The sequence below is a fragment of the Engystomops pustulosus genome, chromosome 10 (assembly GCF_040894005.1).
Source record: "Engystomops pustulosus chromosome 10, aEngPut4.maternal, whole genome shotgun sequence".
Classification (NCBI taxonomy): Eukaryota; Metazoa; Chordata; class Amphibia; order Anura; family Leptodactylidae; genus Engystomops; species Engystomops pustulosus.
The window spans coordinates 98,874,121-98,890,074 of NC_092420.1; the positions used below are offsets into that span (position 1 = coordinate 98,874,121).

The 15,954-nt window shown below is 44.1% G+C and overlaps 1 protein-coding gene across 2 annotated transcripts; it reads left to right on the forward strand.

Moving 5' to 3' along the window:
* Positions 1-15,337, forward strand: LOC140104146 (methylcrotonoyl-CoA carboxylase beta chain, mitochondrial-like). 2 transcript variants are annotated; one of them, XM_072127534.1, is made up of 12 exons: positions 1-341; positions 2,357-2,553; positions 2,761-2,939; positions 3,957-4,074; positions 4,159-4,333; positions 7,175-7,367; positions 7,604-7,695; positions 12,960-13,116; positions 13,198-13,320; positions 13,478-13,620; positions 13,863-13,944; positions 15,140-15,337. In XM_072127534.1, exons 1-12 carry the CDS (start codon positions 142-144, stop codon positions 15,218-15,220), a joined length of 1,740 nt encoding a protein of 579 aa, XP_071983635.1. In that variant the 5' UTR covers positions 1-141; the 3' UTR covers positions 15,221-15,337. The 2 variants fall into 2 exon arrangements, with proteins under 2 accessions (XP_071983635.1, XP_071983636.1); XM_072127535.1 differs by having other exon boundaries at positions 2-341; positions 3,957-4,037; positions 4,155-4,333.
* The last annotated feature ends 617 nt before the right edge of the window (positions 15,338-15,954 follow it).

Consider the following 15,954-nt stretch of genomic DNA (forward strand, 5'->3'; position numbering starts at 1 on the left):
TCGAACTGCAACAACAATTTCCACCCTGCGATGACGAATCTGCGGAGGCGGAAGTGCAGGCTGTGGCGAATGTGCTGCGGGGGAGCGGGTGTTTGCCCTTCACTGTCAGACTTTGCCCTGCCATAGCCTGGCGCTGATGCCATGGCATCCCTGGGGTTACACAGGCTCCGGGCACCTGCGCTGGGCCGCTGCCCGCCTGCCCTGTGCCGTCCGCACAGCACCCAGGCTTCAGGGCGGAGGAGGGGGGCCCAGGCCTTCCCTGCCCTCCCAGGGGCTCTCCTGCCCATCCACACTCATGTATATGAAGCCAACAGCAGGAACAGTGCCAGGTGCAGGAGCAGGTGAGTCTCTGCCCCCCTCAGGCAGGGCAGGGAACTTCTACTTCTAAAAAAGTTCCTAAACTTTCCATTGCATCAGTTATCATATCATATACGTCATAATCCTAATTAATGAACATCTAATTAAAGGAAATCCATTATCACAATCCATCCTAATAAACTAGGGACATTACCCATAGATCCAGGCACCAGGACTTTTAAAATTATGCTAATGAGTCACAAGGGTTCTGGTGGGGTTGTTACCAGAGTCCCACCTTGCTGTAGTTTCACAGGCTGTTACACTGTGCAGAAGCACCTCTAGGGGAAGTCCCGAGGAGGAGACAGTGTAACAGCCTGTGAAGCTATAGTACAGGGGGCTCTGGAAACACCCACAGGAGCCCTTCTTGCTCATTAGTATTTGTTTAAAAGGAAGGAGGCCACGGAAAAGGGATATAAGAAGATTCCCACAGTCACAGTGTCTGGATCTAGGACCTGGTTTCTTTTAATAAATACAATATTTAAAAGAAATCTACCATTTGTTTTTATGCATTGTGAACCAACCATACCTTGTGAATGTTGTAGCTGCACTGATTCAGAAACATATCTTGTTTAATCCCTTAACTGAGTGGTTTAGTTCAAAAAACAATTACAAAATTCAGGACCTTGGGAAAGCTGGGTGCAGAATGGCTGCCGTACATAAACACATTACATGGAGCTTCCTCAACGGTCCAGACATGACTAATCAACCCTAGCTGGATGACTCATACACAGAAGCTGGGGGATGGTGCAGCGATTGATTATTTCTGCCTGTCAGGGACAACACAGTGATGTGTACTAGGCTTATGTTGGACAGGACAAGGCTGGAGCATAATTGGAGTAAGAGGAGAAGCGCCGGGGCAACCACAGGAGCAACAGAACCTCATTATCCTAATGTTTGTTTTTTCAGCAAAACCACTCAATTCGGGGATTAAACAAGATATGTTTCTGCATCAGTGTAGCTGCAGCATTCTCAGGGTATGTTTGGTTCATAATGCATCAAATCAAATGGTAGATTTCCTTTAAAGTTCACTTTTCTTCTTGGAAATCAATTGAATCTGGTCACAGAAAAGCTGGGTGACAACTGACATGACAACCTTTCAGCCTAAATGGTTTTGGTGTTCATGAGGTCTGGGAAAGCTGGGAGACTACTGACACTGGGCTCATTCCAGCTTTTGTAGAAGCCAGCACCTAGATTGCTGGGATTTGCAGCCTGTGCCAGGGGCCTGGGAAAGCTGGGTGACTACTCACAGTAGTCTGTTTCAGCCTTCCAAGGCAGAATCACCCACATTCCCAGGGTCAAGGGATTTACAGCTCCAAATACCTGGCAGGTTTATTGCTCAGGAGTCTGGGAAAGCTTGGTGACTGCTTGTATTGCAGGGTCTGTTATTTCTGCAGGTATCGTGTAATGTCCCTGTCCAGATATTACATGGTGGTGCTCCAGGATCTCTAGAATCATCCTCCCAAACCTGCTGAGCCTGTAGGGGGCGTCATGGTTGGTAATTATGTGCAAATCCCAGACATGAGCAGCGTCATGTCAGGAATCAATTATTAGACATGTGGTCACCCAGCTTTCCCAGAATACTGCACAGTGACCCTCGTCCTAGTCAGCTATAATGCAGGGAGCCCAGTCCTCTTATCTTCGCTCCTATCATACCCTTTTAGTTTTTGTTGAATTCCATCTTGCTAGCAACAAGACAGAAGTTCACAAAGTTATCGGATTACATAGAAGTCTATGGAGAGGGGAGGGGGATCAGTGAGTCGCAGCAGCGAGGTCTCCTCCGAGCAGCTATAGAGATGAGAACTGCTGGAAAATAAGGATGACAAGTCACATAATGAGCAGAAACTAAAATCAAGTTTTAAAATTATGCTAATAAGCCTGAAGGGCTCGTGGGAGGCGTTACTATTATGAACCCTATTATTTTCAGAATCTTCTGGTATACGGTGATTAGGGGCTCGTCACATTAGACAGGACGCTCTCATGTTACGTTTTTTTCCTCCAGATACATGGAATTGCTGGAGAAGGTGAAATTAGGAGGAGGTGAGAGCGCGATACTACGGCACACGCAGAGGAACAAGAAGCTGCTGGTGCGGGAGAGGCTGAAGAGGCTCCTGGATGATGACAACTTCCTAGAACTGTCCCCATTCGCCGGCCTCGCCCTGCCGTACGGTGACGTCCCCTCTGCCGGGTGCCTGTCTGGTGAGACCCTGAGACTTGATCTAATCATAGATCGGCCAGTAATGGGTTAAAGTGATGGCGTGAGCCGGTGTATGACATCACCAGGAGCGCTGCTCTGAAGGCTCAGCCATTGATTTCGGTTGCGCTGGTTAATGCCGGACAACCCCTTTAATAGTAATATTTGTATGTTCTATCGGCTCAGTGTTCCGGATGTTTTGTATCTTTTAGGTATTGGGAAGATCTGTGGGATTTGGTGCATGTTAATCGCTAATGACGCCACAGTGAAGGGGGGCACCGCTTACCCCATATCTGTAAAGAAGCAGCTGCGAGCCCAGGAGATCGCCATCCAGAACAGGCTGCCCACCGTGTACCTGGTGGACAGCGGGGGCGCCTTCCTGCCCCTGCAGGTATCACACCCACTACTGCTACATTGTATTCCTGATGGACCATTACAGGGCAACATAAAGGTCAGGTGTGACCCTGCAGACTGCAGCCAGTGCTACGCATGGTCCCTGGAGAGATGTGTAATCACACCTATGTGTTAGTAGCAGCAGGACTGTGATGTGTGCAATTATATTCCAGGATTGTAGCTTCTCACACTGCTGTGCTCTGTGATCTCTGCAGACAGACAGGTATTATCCCTAGAGAGATGTGTAATCATATATTTGTGTATGTTGTTAGTAGCAGCAGGACTGTGATATATGGATTACTATTCCAGGATTGTAGTTTCTCCAAGGGGGAAGGTTGTCCTCACACTGCTGTGCTCTGTGCTCTCAACAGACAGTGTTAGTTATTGTCTCTGGAGAGATGTGTAATCATATCATTGTGTATGTTGTTAGTAGCAGCAGGACTGTGAAGTAAGGATTTATATTATGGAATTGCCCTGACACTGCTGTGCTCTGACATGGCTCACCTGGCTTTCCCTCTAGTCCTAGTAAAACCTGTAGCATGCTTATGGCTGAATGCTATCATACTTATTCAGGAGAGTGATGTGCAGCAGTGTGAGGGACAAAAGCTAAAGCTGGACGCACAGAGCACAGCAGTGTGAGGAGATGCCCCAGTGAACTTGTAGAGGCTACAATCTGGGAATATAACTACATGTATCACAGTCCTGCTTCTACTAACACCATACACAAAGGTCTGATTACACACCTCTCTATGGACAATACCTAACACTGGATGCACTTATCATGGTCACACCTGCTGACAGGTTCCCTGTGAGATTGTGCTGCCTGTGTTACATCAGTGGATGTGGCCATGCAGATATCCAACCAGTTTTTGTTGAGACTAAGTAACGAGACCCTACAAGTGACTGTCTGGTTCTATTCTTAAAGGGTCATTCCAGTTTTATGTGCACAGATCTGGGTGGGTTATAGCAGTACAGCCTGGGTATCCGTGTGATATGTAGCGTCTTGTGTGCGCAGGCTCAGCTGTTTCCAGACAAGGAGCATGGCGGGAGGACGTTCTATAATGAAGCCATCATGTCAGCCATGAAGATCCCTCAGGTACGAGCAGCGGGGTCTTATTACCCTATCACCGGGGGTAAGTCCAGGCACCGTGTGACATCATGACTCCCTGTATATATGGAGCCCGTGTACCCTGACACCCGCTGTGTGCTGCATGTAGCCGTCGTGTGTGGCTCATGTACGGCCGGTGGGGCCTACATCCCAACCATGGCAGAGGAGACCATCATTGTAGACCGGATTGGCACCATATTTTTAGCCGGACCCCCGCTGGTCAAAGCTGCTACAGGGGAGGACGTCTCTGCCGAGGACCTGGGCGGAGCCAGGCTGCACTCCAGGTAAAAGCAGGAGGGATTTTACCAGCGTACCAAAGGGCCAACCTATTAAGCTGTGGAACAGCTCAATAGAGAGAGCTAAGAGCACAGCAGTGTGAGGACACACCCACTAGGAAGAGCTACAATTCTGGAATATAAATCTATATTTCACAGTTCTGGATCTACTGGCAACATAGACAGAGGTGTAGGTGTGATTACACATCGTTTCAGGGACCATGCATAACACAGGATGTAAAGAGCACAGAGCACAGCAGTGTGATGACCCCCTCCCTTCACTGCACTAGAAGAAGCAAAGATTTTGGACTATAATTCCATATAAATCCTGCTGTTACTAACATCATACACACCTGTATGATTATACATCTCTCCAAGGACAATGCCTAACACTGGCTGCAGAGAGCACAGAGCACAGCAGTGTGAGGTCTGATTACACATCTCTCCAGGGACAATACATAACACTGGCTGCAGATAGCACAGAGCACAGCAGTGTGAGGTCTGATTACACATCTCTCCAAGGACAATGCCTAACACTGGCTGCAGAGAGCACAGAGCACAGCAGTGTGAGGTCTGATTACACATCTCTCCAAGGACAATGCCTAAAAGTGGCTGCAGAAAGCACAGAGCACAGCAGTGCGAGGTCTGATTACACATCTCTCCAGGGACAATACATAACACTGGCTGCAGAGAGCACAGAGCACAGCAGTGCGAGGTCTGATTACACATCTCTCCAGGGACAATACATAACACTGGCTGCAGAGAGCACAGAGCACAGCAGTGTGAGGTCTGATTACACATCTCTCCAGGGACAATACATAACACTGGCTGCAGAGAGCACAGAGCACAGCAGTGTGAGGTCTGATTACACATCTCTCCAGGGACAATACATAACACTGGCTGCAGAGAGCACAGAGCACAGCAGTGTGAGGTCTGATTACACATCTCTCCGGGGATAATACATAACACTGGCTGCAGAGAGCCCAGAGCACAGCAGTGTGAGGTCTGATTACACATCTCTCCGGGGACAATACATAACACTGGCTGCAGAGAGCACAGAGCACAGCAGTGTGAGGTCTGATAACACATCTCTCCAGGGATAATACATAACACTGGCTGCAGGGAGCACAGAGCACAGCAGTGTGAGGTCTGATAACACATCTCTCCAGGGATAATACATAACACTGGCAGCAGAGAGCACAGAGCACAGCAGTGTGAGGTCTGATTACACATCTCTCCAAGGACAATGCCTAACACTGGCTGCAGAAAGCACAGAGCACAGCAGTGCGAGGTCTGATTACACATCTCTCCAGGGACAATACATAACACTGGCTGCAGAGAGCCCAGAGCACAGCAGTGTGAGGTCTGATTACACATCTCTCCAGGGACAATACATAACACTGGCTGCAGAGAGCCCAGAGCACAGCAGTGTGAGGTCTGATTACACATCTCTCCGGGGACAATACATAACACTGGCTGCAGAGAGCACAGCGCACAGCAGTGTGAGGTCTGATTACACATCTCTCCAGTGACAATACATAACACTGGCTGCAGAGAGCACAGAGCACAGCAGTGCGAGGTCTGATTACACATCTCTCCAGTGACAATACATAACACTGGCTGCAGAGAGCAGGGAGCACAGCAGTGTGAGGACTGATTATACATCTCTCCAAGGACAATACATAGCACTGGCTGCAGAGAGCACAGAGCACAGCAGTGTGAGGTCTGATTACACATCCCTCCAGGGACAATACATAACACTAGCTGCAGGGAGCACAGAGCACAGCAGTGTGAGGTCTGATTTCACATCTCTCAAGGGACTTTACATAACACTGGCTGCAGGGAGCACAGAGAACAGCAGTGCGAGGTCTGATTACACATCTCTCCAGGGACAATACATAACACTGGCTGCAGAGAGCACAGAGCACAGCAGTGTGAAGTCTGATTACACATCTCTCCTGGGACAATACATAACACTGGCTGCAGAGAGCACAGAGCACAGCAGTGTGAGGTCTGATTACACATCTCTCCAGGGACAATACATAACACTGGCTGCACAGAGCACAGCAGTGTGAGGTCTGATTACACATCTCTCCAGGGGCAATACATGACACTGGCTGCAGAGAGCACAGAGCACAGCAGTGTGAGGTCTGATTACACATCTCTCCAGGGACAATACATATCACTGGCTGCACAGAGCACAGCAGTGTGAGTCTGATTACACATCTCTCCAGGGACAATACATAACACTGGCTGCAGAGAGCACAGAACACAGCAGTGTGAGGTCTGATTACACATCTCTCCAGGGACAATACATAACACTGGCTGCAGAGAGCACAGAACACAGCAGTGTGAGGTATGATCACACATCTCTCCAGGGACAATACATAACACTGGCTGCAGAGAGCACAGAGCACAGCAGTGTGAGGTCTGATTACACATCTCTCCAGGGACAATACATAACACTGGCTGCAGAGAGCACAGAGCACAGCAGTGTGAGGTCTGATTACACATCTCTCCAGGGACAATATATAACACTGGCTGCAGAGAGCACAGAGCACAGCAGTGTGAGGTCTGATTACACATCTCTCCAGGGACAATACCTAACACTGGCTGCAGAGAGCACAGAGCACAGCAGTGTGAGGTCTGATTACACATCTCTCCAGGGACAATACATAGCACTGGCTGCAGAGAGCACAGAGCACAGCAGTGAGTGGATGCACCCACAATGCACATGGAGAAGCTACAACCCTGGAATATGTATCCATGTTTCACAGTTGCTACTCCCACCATACACAAGGTGTAATAGTGTTACTCCCATCTTATGCTGTGTCTCCCATCTCTGCCCAGAGTCAGCGGATGTGTCGATCACTTTGCGCCTAATGAGGCCGATGCGTATGACTGCGCCCGAATGATCATCTCCACGTTAAACTTTGAGCCTGAGCCCTCGGAGCACCCGGAGTATGAGGAGCCGGTGTACGATCCCGAGGAGCTGGCAGGACTGGCACCGTGCGACTACCAGCACAGTCTGGATGTGAAGCTGGTGAGTTATATATATATATCTGTATATATCACCTCCATACACCCTAGTAGTAAAGGGTTAATAAGCCGCAGCATCTTTGTTACATTTGCTCTTGTTGTTAAGTTATAACTGACATCAGGAGCAGCAAGAAGTTCTGCAGCTTCCCTTCCCGTGTCAGCGTTATGGAGGGAAGATGTGTGTCTTCTATCAGATAGTACATGGCGGTATAATATCCACTCATCTCATGGACTCTGCAGATACTCAGCCGCCTGCTAGATGGCAGTAAGTTCCTGGAGTTCAAAGCCGATTACGGGACCACCCTAGTGACGGGATTTGCATCAGTTGAAGGGTATGTGTAATTACATAGGGGGCAGTATTATAGTAATTATATTCCTGTACATAGGGGGTAGTATTATAGTAGTTATATTCCTGTACATAGGGAGCAGTATTATAGTAGTTATATTCCTGTACATAGAGGGCAGTATTATAGTAGTTATATTCCTGTACATAGAGGGCAGTATTATAGTAGTTATATTCCTGTACATAGGGGGCAGTATTATAGTAGTTATATTCTTGTACATAGGGTCAGTATTATAGTAGATATATTCCTGTACATAGGGGGCAGTATTATAGTAGTTATATTCTTGTACATAGGGGCAGTATTATAGTAGTTATATTCTTGTACATAGGGGCAGTATTATAGTAGTTATATTCTTGTACATAGGGGGCAGTATTATAGTAGTTATATTCTTGTACATAGGGGGCAGTATTATAGTAGTTATATTCCTGTACATAGGGGGCAGTATTATAGTAGTTATATCCCTGTACATAGGAGGCAGTATTATAGTAGTTATATTCCTGTACATAGAGGGCAGTATTATAGTAGTTATATTCCTGTACATAGGGGGCAGTATTATAGTAGTTATATCGCTTTACATAGGGGGCAGTATTATAGCAGTTATATTCCTGTACATAGGGGGCAGTATTATAGTAGTTATATTCCTGTACATAGGGGGCAGTATTATAGTAGTTATATTCCTGTACATAGGGGGTAGTATTATAGTAGTTATATTCCTGTACATAGGGAGCAGTATTATAGTAGTTATATTCCTGTACATAGAGGGCAGTATTATAGTAGTTATATTCCTGTACATAGAGGGCAGTATTATAGTAGTTATATTCCTGTACATAGGGGGCAGTATTATAGTAGTTATATTCTTGTACATAGGGTCAGTATTATAGTAGATATATTCCTGTACATAGGGGGCAGTATTATAGTAGTTATATTCTTGTACATAGGGGCAGTATTATAGTAGTTATATTCTTGTACATAGGGGCAGTATTATAGTAGTTATATTCTTGTACATAGGGGGCAGTATTATAGTAGTTATATTCTTGTACATAGGGGGCAGTATTATAGTAGTTATATTCCTGTACATAGGGGGCAGTATTATAGTAGTTATATCCCTGTACATAGGAGGCAGTATTATAGTAGTTATATTCCTGTACATAGAGGGCAGTATTATAGTAGTTATATTCCTGTACATAGGGGGCAGTATTATAGTAGTTATATCGCTTTACATAGGGGGCAGTATTATAGCAGTTATATTCCTGTACATAGGGGGCAGTATTATAGTAGTTATATTCCTGTACATAGGGGGCAGTATTATAGTAGTTATATTCCTGTACATAGGGGGCAGTATTATAGTAGTTATATTCTTGTACATAGGGGGCAGTATTATAGTAGTTATATTCCTGTACATAGGGGGCAGTATTATAGTAGTTATATTCCTGTACATAGGGGGCAGTATTATAGTAGTTATATTCCTGTACATAGGGGACAGTATTATAGTAGTTATATTCCTGTACATAGGGGGCAGTATTATAGTAGTTATATTCCTGTACATAGGGGGCAGTATTATAGTAGTTATATTCTTGTACATAGGGGGCAGTATTATAGTAGTTATATCGCTTTACATAGGGGGCAGTATTATAGTAGTTATATTCCTGTACATAGGGGGCAGTATTATAGTAGTTATATTCCTGTACATAGGGGGCAGTATTATAGTAGTTATATTCCTGTACATAGGGGGCAGTATTATAGTAGTTATATTCCTGTACATAGGGGGCAGTATTATAGTAGTTATATTCCTGTACATAGGGGACAGTATTATAGTAGTTATATTCCTGTACATAGGGGGCAGTATTATAGTAGTTATATTCCTGTACATAGGGGGCAGTATTATAGTAGTTATATTCTTGTACATAGGGGCAGTATTATAGTAGTTATATTCTTGTACATAGGGGGCAGTATTATAGTAGTTATATCGCTGTACATAGGGGGCAGTATTATAGTAGTTATATTCCTGTACATAGGGGGCAGTATTATAGTAGTTATATTCTTGTACATAGGGGGCAGTATTATAGTAGTTATATTCCTGTACATAGGGGGCAGTATTATAGTAGTTATATTCTTGTACATAGGGGGCAGTATTATAGTAGTTATATTCCTGTACATAGGGGGCAGTGTTATAGTAGTTATATTCTTGGACATAGGGGGCAGTATTATAGTAGTTATATTCCTGTACATAGGGGGCAGTATTATAGTAGTTATATTCCTGTACATAGGAGGCAGTATTATAGTAGTTATATTCCTGTACATAGAGGGCAGTATTATAGTAGTTATATTCCTGTACATAGGGGGCAGTATTATAGTAGTTATATCGCTTTACATAGGGGTCAGTATTATAGCAGTTATATTCCTGTACATAGGGGGCAGTATTATAGTAGTTATATTCCTGTACATAGGGGGCAGTATTATAGTAGTTATATTCCTGTACATAGGGGGCAGTATTATAGTAGTTATATTCCTGTACATAGGGGGCAGTATTATAGTAGTTATATTCCTGTACATAGGGGGCAGTATTATAGTAGTTATATTCCTGTACATAGGGGACAGTATTATAGTAGTTATATTCCTGTACATAGGGGGCAGTATTATAGTAGTTATATTCCTGTACATAGGGGGCAGTATTATAGTAGTTATATTCTTGTACATAGGGGCAGTATTATAGTAGTTATATTCTTGTACATAGGGGGCAGTATTATAGTAGTTATATCGCTGTACATAGGGGGCAGTATTATAGTAGTTATATTCCTGTACATAGGGGGCAGTATTATAGTAGTTATATTCTTGTACATAGGGGGCAGTATTATAGTAGTTATATTCCTGTACATAGGGGGCAGTATTATAGTAGTTATATTCTTGTACATAGGGGGCAGTATTATAGTAGTTATATTCCTGTACATAGGGGGCAGTGTTATAGTAGTTATATTCTTGGACATAGGGGGCAGTATTATAGTAGTTATATTCCTGTACATAGGGGCAGTATTATAGTAGTTATATTCCTGTACATAGGGGGCAGTATTATAGTAGTTATATTCCTGTACATAGGGGGCAGTATTATAGTAGTTATATTCTTGTACATAGGGGGCAGTATTATAGTAGTTATATTCCTGTACCTAGGGAGCAGTATTATAGTAGTTATATTCTTGTACATAGGGGGCAGTATTATAGTAGTTATATTCTTGTACATAGGGGGCAGTATTATAGTAGTTATATTCCTGTACATAGGGGGCAGTATTATAGTAGTTATATTCCTGTACATAGGGGGCAGTATTATAGTAGTTATATTCTTGTACATAGGGGGCAGTATTATAGTAGTTATATTCCTGTACATAGGGGGCAGTGTTATAGTAGTTATATTCTTGGACATAGGGGGCAGTATTATAGTAGTTATATTCCTGTACATAGGGGCAGTATTATAGTAGTTATATTCCTGTACATAGGGGGCAGTATTATAGTAGTTATATTCCTGTACATAGGAGGCAGTATTATAGTAGTTATATTCTTGTACATAGGGGGCAGTATTATAGTAGTTATATTTCTGTACATAGGGGGCAGTATTATAGTAGTTATATTCTTGTACATAGGGGGCAGTATTATAGTAGTTATATTCTTGTACATAGGGGGCAGTATTATAGCAGTTATATTCTTGTACATAGGGGACAGTATTATAGTAGTTATATTCTTGTACATAGGGGGCAGTATTATAGTAGTTATATTCTTGTACATAGGGGGCAGTATTATAGTAGTTATATTCTTGTACATAGGGGGCAGTATTATAGTAGTTATATTTCTGTACATAGGGGGCAGTATTATAGCAGTTATATTCTTGTACATAGGGGACAGTATTATAGTAGTTATATTCTTGTACATAGGGGGCAGTATTATAGTAGTTATATTCTTGTACATAGGGGGCAGTATTATAGTAGTTATATTCTTGTACATAGGGGGCAGTATTATAATAGTTATATTCTTGTACATAGGGGGCAGTATTATAGTAGTTATATTCTTGTACATAGGGGGCAGTATTATAATAGTTATATTCTTGTACACAGGGTGCAGTATTATAGTAGTTATATTCTTGTACATAGGGGGCAGTATTATAGTAGTTATATTTCTGTACATAGGGGGCAGTATTATAGTAGTTATATTCCTGTACATAGGGGTTAGTATTATAGTAGTTATATTCTTGTACATAGGGGGCAGTATTATAGTAGTTATATTCCTGTACATAGGGGGCAGTATTATAGTAGTTATATTCTTGTACATAGGCGGCAGTATTATAGTAGTTATATTTCTGTACATAGGGGGCAGTATTATAGCAGTTATATTCTTGTACATAGGGGACAGTATTATAGTAGTTATATTCTTGTACATAGGGGGCAGTATTATAGTAGTTATATTCTTGTACATAGGGGGCAGTATTATAGCAGTTATATTCTTGTACATAGGGGGCAGTATTATAGTAGTTATATTCCTGTACATTGGAGCAGTATTATAGTAGTTATATTTTCTTGTACATAGGGGGCAGTATTATAGTAGTTATATTCCTGTACATAGGGGGCAGTATTATAGTAGTTATATTCCTGTACATAGGGGGCAGTATTATAGTAGTTATATTCCTGTACATAGGGGGCAGTATTATAGTAGTTATATCCCTGTACATAGGGAGCAGTATTATAGTAGTTATATTCCTGTACATAGGGGGCAGTATTATAGTAGTTATATTCCTGTACATAGGGGGCAGTATTATAGTAGTTATATTCCTGTACATAGGGGGCAGTATTATAGTAGTTATATTCTTGTACATAGGGGGCAGTATTATAGTAGTTATATTCTTGTACATAGGGGGCAGTATTATAGTAGTTATATTCCTGTACATAGGGGGCAGTATTATAGTAGTTATATTCCTGTACATAGGGAGTGGTATTATAGTAGTTATATTCCTGTACATAGGGAGCAGTATTATAGTAGTTATATTCTTGTACATAGGGGGCAGTATTATAGTAGTTATATTCCTGTACATAGGGGGCAGTATTATAGTAGTTATATTCCTGTACATAGGGGGCAGTATTATAGTAGTTATATTCCTGTACATAGGGGGCAGTATCATTATAGCCATGTTATATGTAGGGGGTAGGTTGCAGTGTTTGTCTTGTTCTCTGTGCTTTGAGGTTATAATCTGTAGATTGTGTTTTCCCTCTTAGTAATCTGCTTGGGGTTGTGGCTAGTAATGGACATCTGACACATGACGCTGCTCTAAAAGGAAGCCACTTTGTCCAGATCTGTAACCAGCGTGCTATCCCTCTGCTGTTCCTTCAGAACACGACCTCTCAGGATCACCTACCTCCGAATGTGTCAAAGGTTGAGGCTCTTGAGTTGACTTGTGGAGAAAAACATTTGTTGTTCTGTTTCTTTAGAATAATTTTTCCCTTTGTTTTTCAGGCAGAACAACTTACAAACAGATTGAAGGCTCAGGCCTGTATGATGGCGGCTGTAGCCTGCGCCACGGTGCCCAAAATTACTTTGGTGGTCGGTGGCTGCCACGGAGGAGAGAGCTTTGCCATGGTGAGGAGGGACAGGGGGGCGGCTGCAGGGAAAGTTATTATCAATCTCTAGTCTCTGGATTATTAATTATTTTGGATTATTTTGGCCGGAGCTCGACAGATCTGATTAATCAGAGATTCCTGGAATATTCCTTCAAGGGTTTTTTTTCCTTTTGTAGTGCGGGAGATCATACGAGCCAAATTTTCTGTTCCTGTGGCCCAATGCAAGAGTCGGTCTGGTGGACCCGTACCGGTTGTCTTGGAGCAGTCAGAAGGACGAGGGTCGGACGGACGAGACTGAATTCAGGACTCTGCTGAGCAGGTGAGAAGATAATGGTGCCGCCTATCCTCGCAGGTGTCAGCCAGTCACTTTCCACCTGCAGGAGACTGATCTGACCCGGTTATGTCCGTGTTGTAGGATCCCTTGATGTGTTGTCCCCTCCGTGTGGACAGAATAACTTGGTACAACCAGTTTTAAGGGTTTTCCTGAGATTATAATGAGGAGTCGCTGTATAATCCATGAGGTGCCGGCTCCGGGATAACCTGTTACTGTGTTATTTTCAGATTGAAGGAGGAAAGTTCTGCGTTTTATTCATCGGCCAGACTCTGGGATGATGGAGTGATCCTTCCTCAGGACACGCGACATGTGAGTATTTACACTTCCATATATAAGGTCTTCCCTCGGGCGGCTCAGGTGTCGCTTTGCACTCGGTCTCCTTGTTGCTGTCGTTACACTTTGTTTGCAACGACTTTTACCATGTCTCCTGTTGTGAGTGGTTCTGACCCGTGCTCATCATCTGTTCTGTGCTTCCTCCTGTTGTGCATGGTTCTGACCCATTCCTCCTCCTGTTATGTGACCGGCGCTTATACTGTGCTTCCTCCTATAGTGTGATGTTCTGATCCGCGCTTATCGTGTGCCTCCTCCTGTTGTGCATGGTTCTGACCCGTGCTTATCCCATGCCTCCTCCTGTTCCTGTTGTGTAATGTTCTGACCCGCGCTCATTGTGTGCCTCCTCCTGTTGTGTAATGTTCTGACCCGCGCTCATTGTGTGCCTCCTCCTGTTGTGCATGGTTCTGACCCGCGCTCATTGTGTGCCTCCTCCTGTTGTGTAATGTTCTGACCCGCGCTCATTGTGTGCCTCCTCCTGTTGTGCATGGTTCTGACCCGCGCTCGTCCTGTGCCTCCTCCTGTTGTGTAATGTTCTGACCCGTGCTCATTGTGTGCCTCCTCCTGTTGTGTAATGTTCTGACCCGCGCTCATCGTGTGCCTCCTCCTGTTGTGCATGGTTCTGACCCGTGCTTATCCCATGCCTCCTCCTGTTCCTGTTGTGAAATGTTCTGACCCGTGCTCATTGTGTGCCTCCTCCTGTTGTGCATGGTTCTGACCCGTGCTTATCCCATGCCTCCTCCTGTTCCTGTTGTGTAATGTTCTGACCCGTGCTCATTGTGTGCCTCCCCCTGTTGTGCATGGTTCTGACCTGCGCTCATTGTGTGCCTCCCCCTGTTGTGCATGGTTCTGACCCGTGCTCATTGTGTGCCTCCCCCTGTTGTGCATGGTTCTGACCTGCGCTCATTGTGTGCCTCCCCCTGTTGTGCATGGTTCTGACCCGTGCTCATTGTGTGCCTCCCCCTGTTGTGCATGGTTCTGACCCGCGCTCATTGTGTGCCTCCTCCTGTTGTGCGTGGTTCTGACCCGCGCTCCTGTTGCAGATCTTCTTACTATATAGATCTGTCAGTAGTGCAGCCTCAGGCCTGTAACATCAGAAGTTCATATCTCAGGCAGATTTGGTCTTTGATGAAATAGTATAATTTATTTTTTCTTTGCTGTTTTTTCTTTCTAGGTTCTTGGCAAATGCTTAAAAATCATCAGACAACAAAGATATGAAACGCGTTTCCAGAGATCTCCGGTGCTGCGGATGTGACGGGCGATGGGTCTACCGCAGGAAGGTTATAAATATCATGTTATTATAATGAAACCCAGGATGGAAATCCCAAGGTGCCGTTTTTTTAGTTTAATAAATTATAATAATTGTAACAGATGAAGGTTGGGGACGTCTCCATCTCTCCGCGGCTGCTGATGGGTTCCCTCTTTCTCTTGTATTGAAGTCTCATGTAATTCAGCCCCTGGTTATATTATCGGAGCCGCTGCCTCCTCCCAATGACTTCCCATAGATGGAAGATAAAGACACCAACGAGGAAAATATAATTAATTGCATCTACAAAATTAATATGTTATAAACCGGAGCATCCATGTGGGTGGCAGCAACAATGCTATAGGTGATTGTATATAGCACCAGGGGGCAGATAGATGCAGTAGGTGACACTCGCGCCTGATTGACAGGTGATTGTTTTATAAGATTCTTCCTAGTCGTAGCGTGTAAAGGGCTCCACTACTGAAAACCACTTTATGTAAGAATTGCAGGACCCCAGTGAGGGTCCATTCCTTACATCTTTAAGTCTAGTGGTCACATGTCTTGCTGTTTGCACTTCAGTTACATTAAGGTGAATGTGGCTGAGATGCAATACCCTGCACGTCCACTATAATATCCAATGCACTGTACTTGGTGTGCAGTGAAAAGACACCAGTTATCCTAATGTTGCAGTCTCTTATCACAGCAGATCCCCCCTAAAACTTATCTGATATTCTGCTTAATGA